This window comes from Theropithecus gelada, chromosome 4 (genome assembly GCF_003255815.1).
Source record: "Theropithecus gelada isolate Dixy chromosome 4, Tgel_1.0, whole genome shotgun sequence".
Taxonomy (NCBI): domain Eukaryota; kingdom Metazoa; phylum Chordata; class Mammalia; order Primates; family Cercopithecidae; genus Theropithecus; species Theropithecus gelada.
In genome coordinates this window covers 48,987,417-49,002,559 of record NC_037671.1, presented here as the reverse complement: position 1 = coordinate 49,002,559, position 15,143 = coordinate 48,987,417, and the positions used below count along the sequence as shown (strand labels likewise).

General features: G+C 39.3%; 1 protein-coding gene across 2 annotated transcripts; it reads right to left on the bottom strand.

Annotated features, from left to right (window-relative positions):
• Window positions 1–777: 777 nt before the first annotated feature.
• Window positions 778–14,884, bottom strand: TDRD6 (tudor domain containing 6). Of its 2 annotated transcripts, XM_025383210.1 has the most exons (4): window positions 8,601–14,884; window positions 6,809–6,933; window positions 5,113–5,202; window positions 778–1,350 (listed from the first exon to the last, which is right to left on the bottom strand). In XM_025383210.1, exons 1-4 carry the CDS (start codon window positions 14,647–14,649, stop codon window positions 1,321–1,323), a joined length of 6,294 nt encoding a protein of 2,097 aa, XP_025238995.1. In that variant the 5' UTR covers window positions 14,650–14,884; the 3' UTR covers window positions 778–1,320. The 2 variants fall into 2 exon arrangements, with proteins under 2 accessions (XP_025238995.1, XP_025238996.1); XM_025383211.1 differs by lacking the exon at window positions 5,113–5,202 and having other exon boundaries at window positions 792–1,350.
• Window positions 14,885–15,143: the final 259 nt, after the last annotated feature.

Sequence of the window (15,143 nt, the reverse complement as noted above, 5' to 3'; positions counted from 1 at the left end):
CCCAGCTACTCGGAGGCTGGAGTGCAGTGGCGCGATCTCGGCTCACTGCAAGCTCCGCCTCCCGGGTTCACGCCATTCTCCTGCCTCAGCCTCCGAGTAGCTGGGACTACAGGCGCCCGCCACCACGCCCCGCTAGTTTTTCGTATTTTTTTTAGTAGAGACGGGGTTTCACCATGTTAGCCAGGATGGTCTCGATCTCCTGACCTCGTGATCCGCCCGCCTCGGCCTCCCAAAGTGCTGGGATTACAGGCTTGAGCCACCGCGCCCGGCCCTATATAAATTATTTCTAATCTTAAAAAACACTGCAAGAAAGGTTTTATCATCACCACTTTACAGATGGAGAAGATCAAATCTCAAAATATTACATAATTTGCCTATGTCACATATCTGTTAAGCAGCATACAGCTAAGATCTGTTTCCAAAAGCTAAGATCTATACTTTGCAAAATCATGTTTAAAAAGTCATGGGCTTTAAAGTTAGGTAGGTCTGGGCTTGATCAAGCCTCTGAGACTCATTAGCTATCTGACCTTAGGCAAGTTATTTAACCTCTGTATGAAGCTTCAATTTTCTCACCTATAAAATATGGATAATATTGATATGCACTTCAAAGTTGATGATTAAAGTGAAAAAATGCATTTAAAGTACAAGCTAAGTGACTAATACATAAGAACTAACATTTAATATTACTATGCTTTCCCCAATCCTCCATTATAGAGGAGAGATGGAACCAAGTATATTTAAGAGTTCTATTTCCTTTTTAATAAACTGAGACCATCATATTAAGGATAAACTTTATTTAAGGATAAACTTTATTCAAATCTTGTATTAGAATACTTCCAAATTCAAACAGAATGTTAGTCAAATGTTTAGACAAACAGGCAAAGATTCAAAATCAAGACAAAAATTCTGAAGGAGATCCTGCTAAAGAGCTATCCTAAGTAGAATCAAATAATGTACTTTTCATGAGGCTTTATTTTTCTATTTTAATGTAAACACTGTATTTGAAAGGTACCAAAATAGTTCTTTGAAATGTAATGTGTTACTGAACTGTTTAGCAAAATAAATCCTTCCAACTAATTAGGAACATAAGACAATAAAGAGGAAAGATCCCAGATCCATATATACAACAGTATCACTATAAATACACTCCACTGTCAACCTGAGACCTATTTTGTTTTCCACCTATATAAAAGTTTTTGAAAATAACAACTTCCTGTGGTTACATGTTTTCAATTTTCTCAAATATTCTGTCGGTCTGGGTAAGATGCCACTTGTTCGAGGGCAGCTTCTGACTGATTGGCCACAGCTATAGATCCACAATTAAATCTCCATCACCTCCAAACCCCTTTTCTGAAACAAAAAGAGAAAAACTTCAAACTGAGAAAGAAACATACAAACAAAAAAATTTATTTCCACGGGTGTTACCGTGACAAATGTAATGTTCTCTAAAAGGGAGGGGGGACAGATGAGTATTCTAGTTACTACAGGGCATTATTTCCATAGAAATAATGTTTTATTTTATTATTATTTTGGTTCTCACACTGTACCATCAAATCAAGTTTCTCTTAAAAATTATGAAATTGGCATACTTTATATTTTGCTAGAATGGTGTGAACAAGGCTGATAATCAATTAGTTCTTTGTCCTTTTTGATTAATATATATTTTTCACATGATATTAAAGCTATCATGAGCTGATTTTATTCTCAACGTGCCTCATTTCTAAGAACATTGCATTATTTATGAACAAGAATGTGCAATACCAAGAACCAACCAATAATTTGAATCTTATATAAAGATTCAAAAATTCCAAGAGATTATTTAACAAAGATCATTTGAACATATGAGTTAATTAACAGATAAAATTCTTTAAAATGTGAATTTATCACATTCATAATTTAACTTTCAAGATCAATTAACAAATTTCCTATATTTCAAGAAATCCTCATTTTGGTTATTTATTCCCATAAGTATATTCAAACTTTTTTTACCTAAAGTGGTTTTTCTTCCCTGCTACCTATGTCCAGAGAAATTGATAAACCATTTTTGTTTGAGGGATTCAGCATAACAGTATTTTTAAGAGATTGTAATTCTGGGTGATAAAAGTATTTTGTTTTAAAAACACAAGTTACCTTTAATTGTGGTATCACCTGATGACATGAAGTAAAGATCTTTCCCTACTCTTTCGGATACAGCCTAACAAAAGGAATCTTTGAATTGCTATTGATTCTTTATCATGAGCACAAAATAATTCAAATCAGAAATAGAACCACAGATAAGCCAGAAAAGATGTAAACAACAAAATGTATTTTTATCAAAATTATGACAATCTGATTTTATAATGAGGATCACGTGAAGTACATTTTCTATTCTTCAAATACTCATTTCTCTAGAACATACCCCTGGAGCACTCTACATGGGGCGTAAAGTACCCTTTTCCAATGTTTAGCTCCCAAACCCCCAACAACTCTGGTAATTGGTGAAGGGGGGAGGCACATCATTGTTCAAGGGGCTGTTATTCAAACACAGTATCCATGTAGAGCCACAGATGCTTTATTAAAGACAATGAAAAGGGAAATATTTCTCCTATATTCCTTTTAACAACCAACAGCAACATGTGCATGCATTATGTGATACAGAAACTAATTAACAAGATACTCTTATGGTAAAATAAAATAACTCAGATGAGAAACCATTTTTTAAAAATGTAATTAGATTCCTAGATCATAGTGACTTGATGTATCATAAAAAAAGTCATGCATAATACAATATTCACTTTGTAAGGAAAGTTAACTCATTTGTAGACAGGTATCCAGATTTAAGAGCTTCCTCAAATTTGAGGGAAGGGTATTTAAATCTCATTAGTAACCAAATCAAAAAATTTTAGAGCCTTACTCATAAGTAATTTCTATATGTCACCTAACTGGCTTAGTCAAAGCCAGAGGTAGTTATCTATTTACTTATCTAGATACATAATTTTATGTTTACTTTTAATAGTCCTAAATAGTTCTTTTCTATGTGGCAGGCATAGAGAACTTTATCCAACTGAATCTTGTATGTACATATGTATGCATTTGGCTCTGGATTCTTCATAATTAATGGATGGAGACAACCTGAATGTAAAAAGTTTTAGTAAATACTGACGCAAAAAGTGTAGTAGGCTGTTACTTCTGACCTAAGCAAAAAAGTAATTAACATAATGTAAAGAGAGATGTTCAATGATTTTTAATAGTAAAAATTTCAAATGACCTAAATATCCAACACTACAGAAAATATTTACTACATTATGGTTCACTAGTGTCATGCAGCATTATTCAGCTATTAAATATTGTTTATGGCTTTCTGAGTGCAGCCAAGATGGAATAAGCTGACTATAACCTCTCTATCACTGATTACAATGAAAAATTCTAGACAGAATATAAAAAGCAACTACTCAAAGATTCAAAAGTGAACAGGAATAGGTAGATTAAGAATTAAAGTAAAAACGTGAATAATGACTCACAACAAGAGTGAGTTTCACAGGCCTTTTCTTTTTTTTACTTCTTTGTCTCCTGATTTTGATCTGAGGGTGGGCCAAATCAAAACTGCCCAGCTAGGGTAGACAGTAAAATTCTGAGAGAAATTTCTTATTTATAGTCAGTGGACTAGGGATAAAGGAACCCCGAATGCTAGAGAGTAAGAAATAGGTAGGAAATCTCTTTGCTGTATTGTGGTGTTATGTTTTTTTTCTGTTTTTCTTCTGGCCCTGCCCTGAGGGTGGCTACTCCAGTTACTGCCTGGTGACAGCTATGGCAACATAGGCACCTACAAATGTAAGAGATGACCCATCTCTCTAGCCAGCGGAACCAGGAAAAGAGCTTTCTGTTGTCTGAAGAGTAGTAATAGGAGATTGTTTTTGTTATCTCTTTATCTGCTTCTTATGCGCAATCAAACAGAACTGTGTGGTGGAACAGAGGCTGAGAGAAAAATACTGTCTGGCTAGGGGATGAGAAAAAGGGGCCATTGGAGGCTGGATAAAAGAGGATCCTGGGAGCCAGAAAATGTGGAGAACATCTCAGAGAGGAAAAGAGTTGAAAATGTTTAACTCCTAATGCTACACGTGAACTGTAAGTCTCAGGATTGCCCCTGAGCTATGCACGTGCAGAACAGAGCCAAATAAGCACAGCAAAGTCTCTGACACCTAACTACTATATAAACCACTGACCAAAGTCCATGACTACCCTGGGTGGCTTATGTACTGGGAGGATCTGAACAGCAAAGGCTTTGAAAACTAAACGGACAGGAGAATCACCAACTATAGAAGGAGAAACAGAACATGTGGTATGAATTGAAACCAGCTGATCATCTGCTATAACAAAAACTTCAACATTCTCCAGATTTTAACAGGACCCAAAGTCTTAAAACATAATATGCAAAATGTTCAGGATATAATCCAAAATTACTCAACATACAAAGAACCAAGAAAAGCTGACCATTTCTCTAGAGAAAAGAAAATCAACAGCTACAAACCCCAAGAGGACCAGATATTAAAACTATCAGACAAAGATTATGAAGTGAGAAGTTCAAGAAGTTCAACCAACCCCAAACAGGATAAATTCAAATGCCCAGACACATCATAATGTCATGGCAAATTGCCCACCATATCGTCTTAAATGAAGAAAATCAAAATATAAAACTACACATAGGATGAAATCAATTGTGTCTAAACTATGTAGATGCAATACTTACATTACATATAAACAGAAAAATTATAAAAGAAAACCAAACTGGTCAACCTACTTGTCTCTGGATGGGTATATTACAGGTGATTGTTACTTTCTCGTTTTTAATATTGCCATATTTCCCAGGTTTTCTGCATCTAATATATATTTTATAAGAGTCATGAACACCAAAACATTTTCTAATCAAGGAGTAAAACATTAATAACTAGTTTTCTCAGAGAATACTTGGCATAAGGACCAAAATCATCCATTTTGTTATTGCTGCTTTTAACTATTGTCACAGGATTTTTCTCCCATTTTTCCAAACGCAAGGGCTTTGGAAATAGTTTGTTAAATCACCTTTCAAAATGAAGAACAATGCTCTCACTAATTACTACTCATACAATTCCATACCTCAGGTGGACGCTTATCCGATTTGGGTATGCCATTCCAGACATTCTCAGGGTTCACTATCTCCTCCATACCATTTGAAAGGTTCAAAACCTACAGGAAAAAACAAGTTGTTTTTTTTTTTTTTAAGTGTCCAATTCAAAAAAATAACTGATTTATGTACCAGAGCAATTATTTTAAAAATAAAATACTATTATTATTATTATTTTGAGATAGGGTCTTGCTCTATTGCCCAGGCTGGAGGGCAGTGGCAGGATCACAGCTCACTGTTGCCTTGACCTCCTGGGCTCAAGGCAATCTGCCCACCTCAGCCTCCCAAATAACTGGGACTACAGGCGCACACCACCATGCCCAGCTAATTTTTTGTATTTTGGGTAGAGACAGGGTTTCACTATGCTGCCCAGTCTGGTCTCAAAATCCTTGGCTCAAGCAGTCTACCTGCTTTGGCCTCCCAAAATGCTGGGATTACAGGCATGAGCCACTGCACCTGGCCCTAAAATGAAATACTTTAAAAAACAATGAAAATGTATTTATTGAACTTCAACCTTATGTTTCAAACTCCATGCTACTTCAGTTTCCCAAACATATACAGAATATCTATGACTGGTGATCAAAGATGGATAAAATTTCAACATCAAATAGTTCAAAATCTAGCGGAGGAAAGACCTCTAAGCAGATAATTACAATACACCATGGAAGTAGAGACTTCAGCAGTAAGGGGTATAGGAATGTAATACAGAAATAAGGCCTTTTTGGGACGGGGGGAAGGTTGAGGACAAGGATAAATTTAGAAAACAACGTCAGTGATTGGCTCCCTGGTAGAGGCAATGGGTAAGTAAATTGGAATTAACCAGTTTGGTAACAGGATGGAATATAGGTAAAATAGAACTGAATTATTAAATATATCGAAACAGCAAGCAGATTGTATATGTAAGAGAAGTCAAGAAGTTTGATGTCCATCTAATATAAAGTACAAAATATAAAGAATTATGGCCAAAGAGAGTACATAAACACTTAACCCTAAAGGATTTCCTATGCCATGTTAATGAGCTTGACTTTTATGTTCCAGGTCAGGGGCTCTCCAATTTTAATGGAATATTAATACACATTCTGGAATCCTAACCCCAGAAATTCTGAATTAGCAGGCCAGGCCAAGGCCTAGGAATCTATAATACAATTAAAAAATACACCAGGTAATTCTCAAACAGGTGGTTTTCAAATCACGGGAGAAACACAATCAACTGGAAGTCCCTAATAAGTTTCACACAATAATGATGTAAAGAAATTTGCATTTTACAAACTTCACCCTGACACTGTGGACCATCAATTTAAAGAAGACTAGAAGCAGCAAACAAAATAGAAGGTTATTAGAGGAATGTAGCTGTGAAATGACTCAACTAAGGTAGTGGCACTAGATATAAAAAATTCCAACTAAGAGGTAAGATGTGTAAAGTGTGGAACTAGGTGACTAACAGAATTTAGAAAGAGTAAGAGAGATAGATGATACAGCCTAGGATGATTTCTTGCTATGATTCTTATATATGGAGATTTAAAATATTTGTGAATTACATCAAATTATCAGGGGGAACAAGCAGGTAAACATTTGTTCAATCGCATTCTCTAGTCTAACAGAGTCTGGTAAAATTTCCTTAATAGTCTGCAAATACATTTGGAGATAAAGAACTTAAACGTCACTTACCCTTGTTCCTTCTTCAGCTGTTTCTAAAATCTCACATTTAGACCATGTGTTTCTTAGACTTGACCACACAACACATTTAGATCCAACAGTAAAGGCTTTCAGAGTGTAGGTGTTCTGTGGTTGAGCTGCCAAATTGAATTAAGACTCAATGCATATCTCTTAATTCCTTAATGTAACATACACAAGCAAAGCATTTTCCTAATGTGCATTATTTCTATATCATCAATATCATGTAATTAGTACATTGGTATGACCGTCTCCCTCAATTTTGTTTAAAATTCTTCTAGCGCCCCTCCCCCATATAATCTCTTACTGCTTTTCTAAACCAACAAACCAAACAAAAAAATCACCATCATAAGGATGTGAATCTGATTTCTAACATTGAAAATCGCTAATAAAATATGGTACTATTAAGACAAGTGTCTTTTATACTTACAACAGCCATTTCTATAACAAAGCAGCGTGTTACAAATGAGCAGACATTCTTATCACAGAGTTAATACTTACTATTATTAAATGTGACAATGAGGAATAAATATCTAATGCAAGGGAAATACTTAAATAACTTATGTGTACCCACAGGATGGCATACCATGCAATTAAAATATTTTGAAAGCATTTTTAAGGGACTAAAATGCAGGATTCAATACTGTATGATAGTATGATCTAAATTGTTTTTAAAACTATGCAGTAGACATACACAAAGATGGTAAAAGACAACAAAAAGAAAATACATCATGGTGTTAATATTGATCACTTTTTGTTGATTTTCATTCTCACTATTTCATTATTTTTCTTATTTTTACAATGGTTCAAATTTCATAATACAAAAATTGACATTTAAAAAGTATAGCATTGATTATAAAAAGCTAAAAGTTACCCATTTAAAATTTCTTTTTAAGTAGCAAAGAAAACAGCAGTAAAAATAATTTATAAAAATGTTAATATAATAAATGTTCTCCAAGATTTACTCATGACAAATTTTTTAATATAGGCTACCTAAATCTATTTTTTTTTTTTGTTTACGGGTTTCTAATGAATTGCAAGATCAATGCATGATACAGTTAAGTCTAAAAGACCCTGTTAAAATAATCCTTACTGTAAATTTATGCCTACCGTAGTACTTGGCAAGGGAATACCATGTTTTATAAAACTTATCAACACTTGCCCTCTTGATTATAAATGTGATTACATTTTAAATGTGATTACCTTTTGGAGACTCATAGATTTTAAGCATTCAATTTTTAAACACAAAACTAATTATTTCAGCATTTCTTCCAGCATATAAAATTTTGCACTGATTTCACAATATATTTTCCCCAAGTTTAAAATGCCCTTCATAAAATCCAATCTGATTCACTTCCCAGGTTTTTAATCTTTCTTACAAAAAATTATTTTTTAGAAATCCATGTAAGAATTATTCTCTTTTCTTTAAAACAAACAACTTTGGAAAGTCACTATGTTAAACTTAAAAGTAAAAGGACACTTTGGGAGGCTGAGGCAGGAGGATTGCTTGAGCCCAGGAGTTTGAGACCAGCCTGGATAACACGACGAAACCGTCTCTACAAAAAATACAAAAATTAGCTGGGCGTGGTGGCACACGCCTGTAGTCCCAGCTACTCGGGAGGCTGGGCTGGGGTGGGAAGACCACTTGAGTCCGGGAGGCAGAGGCTGCTGTGAGCCAAGATCACACCACTGCACTTCAGCCTAGATGACAGAGCAAGACCTCACCTCAAACAAATAAACAAACAAACAAAATTAAAAAAGTAAATGGGAAAAAAAATTCACATACCTGAGACATGATCTGGTAAACCATTATTGTGCTTGCTTCCATCACTGCTTTCTTCCTCAGGGAACAAAGGCATCAATGCTGAAATGTCATCCCTGTTTTTATACTCTATAAATTCTTCTTCATATATATTCATTTCAATCTGTGTTTTAGGATCACAATCTGCTCCATGTAGATGCAATGACATCCTGTGCTGGTCATCAAAAGATTCTACACAACTTGACTTTCTCACGTCCTCAGTACACATGCACTCTTGTGCTTTCTGACTAACTCCTAAAGACAAAGGATCCACCTTGTCATCTAAAGGCAGCTGGGCTGTAGGTAGCTCTAGTTCTGGTTGTTTCTCAGCTTCACAGGTGAGAGGAATCTGCCCTGTAAATAGCTCCAGGGCGCCTTTTGTGACACACTCTTGGGAGAGTGGCATACTTGGTGGCACCAGGCTTAGCTCCTCTTTTTCTTCATCCACCACCAGAGAATTCTGTAACTCAATAGATTCCAGCTCTAAGAATTCTTTTGATTCATCATCAGGAGAAAGTGGCACCTCAAGTGAATTCAGTTCTAGTATCTCCTTTGTTTCATCACCATGTGGTAGTAATGTGTTAAATCCTGTAATTAGGTATTTATCATCAAACTCTGCTTTGTCAACCAGATGACACTCTACTTCACCTTCCAGTTCCTCAGTATCAATTTTATCTTTGCAGGGGTTTTCAAAACCTTCACAAATGTTATCAGTTTTAGGGTCATGGAAGTTACTTGGTTTGGTTCCAATATTGTTTACATCTTTTTCAGTTCTTTCAGCAAGCTCATCTGCCTGTTCCATATATATTTTATTTTGGACAGCTTTATTACTTAATTTCTTAAGTCCTACATCAAGATTGCAGGACCCAAGAGCCTGCTTTATCTCCGAGTCTGTATTTTCATAGGGAAAAGCACTTCTAGTAATACCAATCTTAGAATATTTCTCCATTTTCTCATTAATACTTTTACCTTTGCTTTTCAAGTCGACAATTGCTAAAGGGATATCACAAACATCCCTTCTGATTTCTAATATTGTTATTTCCAACACATCTTCTGTTACTATTTCATAGAAATAGTCATTTCCCTCTTGAGAACATACTCCTTCTGAAATGTTAAATCCCGAGAGGCAACATGGAAAGGCTTGCATGGGAACCGACAAAAGTTCAGAAGGAATGGCCCAGAGTGCTTTTGGGTCCACACAGTCTTCAACGTTTCCAAAGTCCACAAGCCTGACAGATACAAGATAATCTTCACAAATATTAGTGATAAGTGCTCTATAATAATGTCCATCTTCTCTGTATCTTACTATACAAGGATCTCCAATATAAGGACATGGGATACAATTTCTCCTGTCTACTACCTGTTCTCCAGCAGTCTGTACTTCTACTTCTAAATACTGAAGTTTCTCTGTATCAGCAAACTGACACCAAAAGTACTCGGGTCCATCTATCACAGTGGCATAAGCTCTTACTATTTTTTTTTCTGGATTATACCAGTTAAGAAATACTGAAGTGTCAACGTCTGATTTGTTAGCAGAGTTTGAACTGGCACCTTTAATTACTTGGGTAGAAAGTTCTATTTGAGATTTTTCACTGACAGCATACCTGCTAATCATGTCATCTGCTATGATCCCATGTTCATCAGCAAGAATAACTTCCCATCTGTCTCGAAATGTTACAAATTCACATCTTATTGCAGTCTCGCTGGTCCGTTGGGAAAAGTAATGCATCATTTTCTTAGAGTTTTTATTGTCAGGAACCCCAAATCCCTGCAAGGAGCAATGAATGCACAACCCTGGCAATACTGCATTAACAAGGTCAAGCCTACCTATTTTGTTAGTATGAACCACAGAAACATTGCCATAATCTATAAACTGCACAGAGAGAAGGTCATTGGGTTGCTGCTCCTTGACCACAGCACGATACCATAAATTGTCTTCTGGGAAAACAGCACATATCACATCTCCTCTTTGCAAAGGTGGACCTGCATAATATTCGGGCACTGTTTTAACACTGTTTAATCTCTCTGAAAGACGACTAATTTCAGATTCATCTTCTATTAGTTGAACATAAAAATCTGAAAGGTCATTTATATGAGAAATATATACAGTTGTTTTAAATCCAGGCATTATAGTCTTCTGTGGGAACTCACAAAATTTCAGAGGTAAATCTTTGTCACATGAATCTCCTATTTTTCTCTCTGAAAGAGTGGCTTCTACTCTTGCTGTTTTCAAGAGTGTCTCTGCACAAATTTCTTCTTTCTTTTCTGTTGTTAATGGAAACACTTGACTATTTTTATTTCCCACAGAGTCTTGATATTGAGTGACTAAGTTTGTTTTTGTTACACTTTGTAAAAGTCTGAGTTCCTTGTATGATGAGTTGATCTTAGGTTTATATGACTGTTCCGAAATTTCTTTATTATGTAACTTGTTCCCTACTGATTTACTTAAATACTCTGTACATGGCAACTTCATATTCTCATTTTTTTCTGCAAGATTTTCAGTTGTAGAAGGGAGCACTTCACTTTCTTTTTTTCTTATTCTATCTTTGTAACTAAGTAGCCCCAACTTCTTATTAATACTAGCACTAACTTGAATATTATCACCATATAGTTCTATAATCAGTGTTCCATCTGGATCTTTTGCTACAACTAAAGCCTTCAGTGACTTATCTAAAATAGTCTCCTGAAACCACAACACCACTTCTTCTGGTATATGATCAGGAATATCAGATAATGAACATTTGACAGCTTGCATGGGCAAAAGTAAGACATCATATGCATCACTAGGTATTGGAAGCAGATCATCACTTGTTACTACATAAATATTCCCAAAATCAACAAAGAAGACTTTCTTTGGCTCTTTTTCTATTACTATGCCCCTATACCAGTTTCCATCAGTATATTTGGCAAGGCACAAGGTTCCAGGGTTCAAGGGAGATGTTTTTAAATTCAGCAAAACTTTACTTAATTGTGTAATACTACATGACAACTGTTCTAAAATACTTGCATTTCTTGCCAGCTGGCAATAAAATGTCCAAGGGTCATCAATATGCGTTATATACACTAATTCTTCACTTCCAATTTTCATATCATGCGTAGAATAGAAGTAGGAATGTAGCTGAACAGAGGACTCCAAAGGCTTCTGAAGTTTTACTGGTCTCGCAAGTCTCTTTTCTACCAAGAAATGGCATGCGCTTTGAAAGGGTGTTAGCAAATCCACAATGTTAAACAGTTCTTCATTATTAATTGAAGCCAGAGCAAATACTGTACATTTTAATTCTAGATTTTTTTGCCACGCATTATCTACAAATTCATTGAAAGCTTGTATCGCCTTTACATCCCAAACAAAGGGATTTTGACCATTTGGTTGAATTAAATTATAAAGGCTGCACCTAAAAGCCTGAGCCTTAACCTTGAGAAATTCTTCACTAATTGAATAAATATTCTTCACAGATACCATTTCTCTGTCTCCATAATCTACAAATATTACATTGACATGCTCCACAGATTGTATCCCACTAATGAGCGCTCTGGACCATTGTCTGTTTACCGTTCGCTTAGCCAAACAAGCAGGGGTGTTTCCCTGGTGAGGAGCAGCTATATTTTTGCAATAGTACTGAATATCAGACATTAGAGTTTTAAGTCCTTGTATATTCCTGGTCAGCTGACACCAGAAATAGCCAGGGTTTTCAACATAAGACACTCTGACTTCTACTGTACTTCCAACTTCCAGCTCTCCTTTACAAGAGGAGCCTGGCTTAATTTCCAAGAAATTCTGTATAAGAGGAAAATAAACAGATGCTCTTTTCACTTTTTCCTGCACAACTGGTTCAGCTGAACCATTTGTCACAACTGTTGTGTCACTCAAAGCTTTTGAAACAGATGTGGTTTTATTCTCTCTCTTGGCTTTCTGCTCTCCTTCTCCAGTTTTGGCAAAAGGTATTTTGTTATTCTCCGTAGTAAAATGATTTGAAACATGCCCTGGGGAGTGGGCATTTACCGGGATATTTTCCTTTGTTTCAAATTCCTGATACTTGGCATATCCAGCTTGGGCAATTACCTTACTAATGTTTTCTTCCCCTGTTCTTGATTCATCAAGAATCTCAATAACATATTGATGATCCTGTTTATCAAGAATATGGATGACTAATTCTTTGTGGAGCACAGTCTTTTCAAAAAAGGAAACTGCCTCCTGGCTCCAAGTTTTTCCCAAAGGCCAAATATCAGCTAGGGTGCACTTCAGAGCCAATATTGGCAGCTGCCTAAACTGAGGAAGCAGCATCCTTACGTCATACCAGTCCACATTTTCCGAATTGCCTCGGTCAACTAAGAATACATCCACACTCTTGTCATCCAACTTGGTGACTATGGCCCTATAATAACCATTTTCTTTCCACTTGACACAGCAAAGGTCATCAGGTTCAGGTTTCAAAACTACACCATCCAGCTTACTGGCAGAGGAATAGAAACCGCACATTCTCCTCATCAGCTTACTGAAGGTGACATTGTGTTTCCTCAACCTAATCCAAAACTCAGAAGGATTTTTAACAAACTCTACCTGTGCATCGTAGAAGGCATTCATCTTTAACCTGATAGATCTTAAGGCTGGGAGTGAAATCTCTTCATCTACTTCTTCAGCAGGAGACTGAGACTGAGGAGATGTTTCTGGTTCCTCTTCCTCTGTTCCCTGGCTCTGAAGGACTCGGTCAGCCAAGCAATACGACTGTACTCCAAACACACGGTTCAGATTAATCCCATCTTCTCCATACAGGGTGACATAATATACATGCTCAAAGGAGCAATAAAATTCAATCTTTGCATTCACTGCCTTGCCCAGTATCAGCGCCTTCAGGTCACCAACCTGTGACCGAGACCAGCCTCTCCCACCATCCCAGAGTCCATACAAAGCGCAAGGGTAGGTCACCACTGGCATTCGAAAATATTCAGGCAACAGGTACCGAAGGCTACTGCAACTCACTAACTCCTTCCTTCCATAGTCCACGTGAAGCACCTGGGCACAGCGCTGGGGCCGAAAAGTCTCAAGCAAGAGTGCTCTGTACCAATGTCCATTCAGGCCACAGGATGCACACGGAGAGCCTGGCTTGTCTGGGCTCTCCTCCCTCTCCTCCCAGGTGGCGCTGGTACAGTTCTCATCCCCTGTCCCTGTGGAACCCCGGTATACCTGGGCCATACTCTCAGAGAGGCGGTGGATCTCCTGCGAGAGGCTGCGGAGCTGGCAGTGAATGCGGTGGGGATGGCACACTTGGGTTACGACCACGGGCTCCGTCACGCCCAGCTGCAGCTGGGGATAGAAGTAATCCAGACCAGGCTGCTTTTGCTTGAGCGGGACTCGCGAGAGAACCGGGACCCCAGAGCCCACGCTAGCAGTGGCCGCTGTGAGATAGCGCTCCAGCAACGAACGGAAGAGGCTGTCGGGCACCCGCCGGGCCAGGCCCAGCTCCCGCATCTGTTGGAACACATCGGGCACCTCCAGGAGGACCAGGCGATGGAGCAGCAGCACGTCCAGGACGCAACCGTGCACCTCCTTGCCCTGAAGGTTGCTAAGGAAGTCCACGGCGTCGGCGGGCCAGTGCTGCGGCTCGCCCGCGCCCGCGCCGCAGCCTGCCGGCACCAGGCCTGCCAGCACGCAGCCCAGCACTTCCGAGGGCAAGTTGAAGAACTCTCTGCGCCCGGGCGCCAGCGAGCCTGCGCCGGCAGTGATGGTGCGGCCCTCGTCCAGCAGGAAGACACGGCTCTCCTGTGCCTGCCGGCTGACCACGCGGCAGCGGTGCCACAGAAGCCCCACCTGCACCAGGCACAGCTCGCCGGGCGAGGCCGAGGCGCTGCCCAGCGCCCACTGGCCGCGCGTGGCCGCCGCTTCCTGGATTTCCCGGCTCAGCCGCAGGTACTCGCCCCGCCGCTCGCCCACCAGCCCCCACAGCTGCACCGGGATCACATCGGGATGCACGTCCACGAAGGACACTCGCAGGGCCAGCGAGGCCCCTGGCGCCGGCATTCCGGGCGTCGAGCACATCTTGACTGCGCGGTGCGGCCCCCACTTCCGGAAATTCAGGGCCGCGCGTCAGGGCCTTGAAATCCTCCGCGCCGCCAAAAGGCGAGTCCCAGCCAAACTAGGTTCAAAGGACCCCGGGGAGGGGAAGGACGCCGGAGAGGCGTTTCCTCGGCAACCCCCGCTCCGGGACTCACGCAGCGGACTGGTAAGACCCGGTAGCCCCACCAACCGCCCGAGGTCGCGCCTACGGGCACGCATTTACTGCGCTCTGCGCCGCCACTTCCGGCCGCGGGGAGTGGGCGGGGCCAGTCGAGGCCTGGGGTTGACCTAACGCCTAAGGGCCTAAGGAACTTTTTGGGACGTTCAGGAGACCCGGAAGTGGGAGGTTTTGGACACAACTTGCATCTCCTCAGAGCGCCTTTAACTCTGGAGGCCTCCGTGTGAGGGCCTGGCTCAGGGCTGCGGTGAGGACGGAACAGAGAGGGATTTCCTTTTCGTCCTCCCAACTACCAGGG

Excerpts from the sequence above, each read along its gene's own strand:
- TDRD6 (XM_025383210.1), bottom strand. The coding sequence starts at position 14,649 with ATGTGCTCGACGCCCGGAATGCCGGCGCCAGGGGCCTCGCTGGCCCTG. Across the intron at positions 5,203-6,808 it reads CAGCTGAAGAAGGAACAAGG|GTTTTGAACCTTTCAAATGG; the intron begins GTAAGTGACGTT and ends TTTTTCCTGTAG. Across the intron at positions 1,351-5,112 it reads CGGATAAGCGTCCACCTGAG|AAAAGGGGTTTGGAGGTGAT; the intron begins GTATGGAATTGT and ends TTTTTGTTTCAG.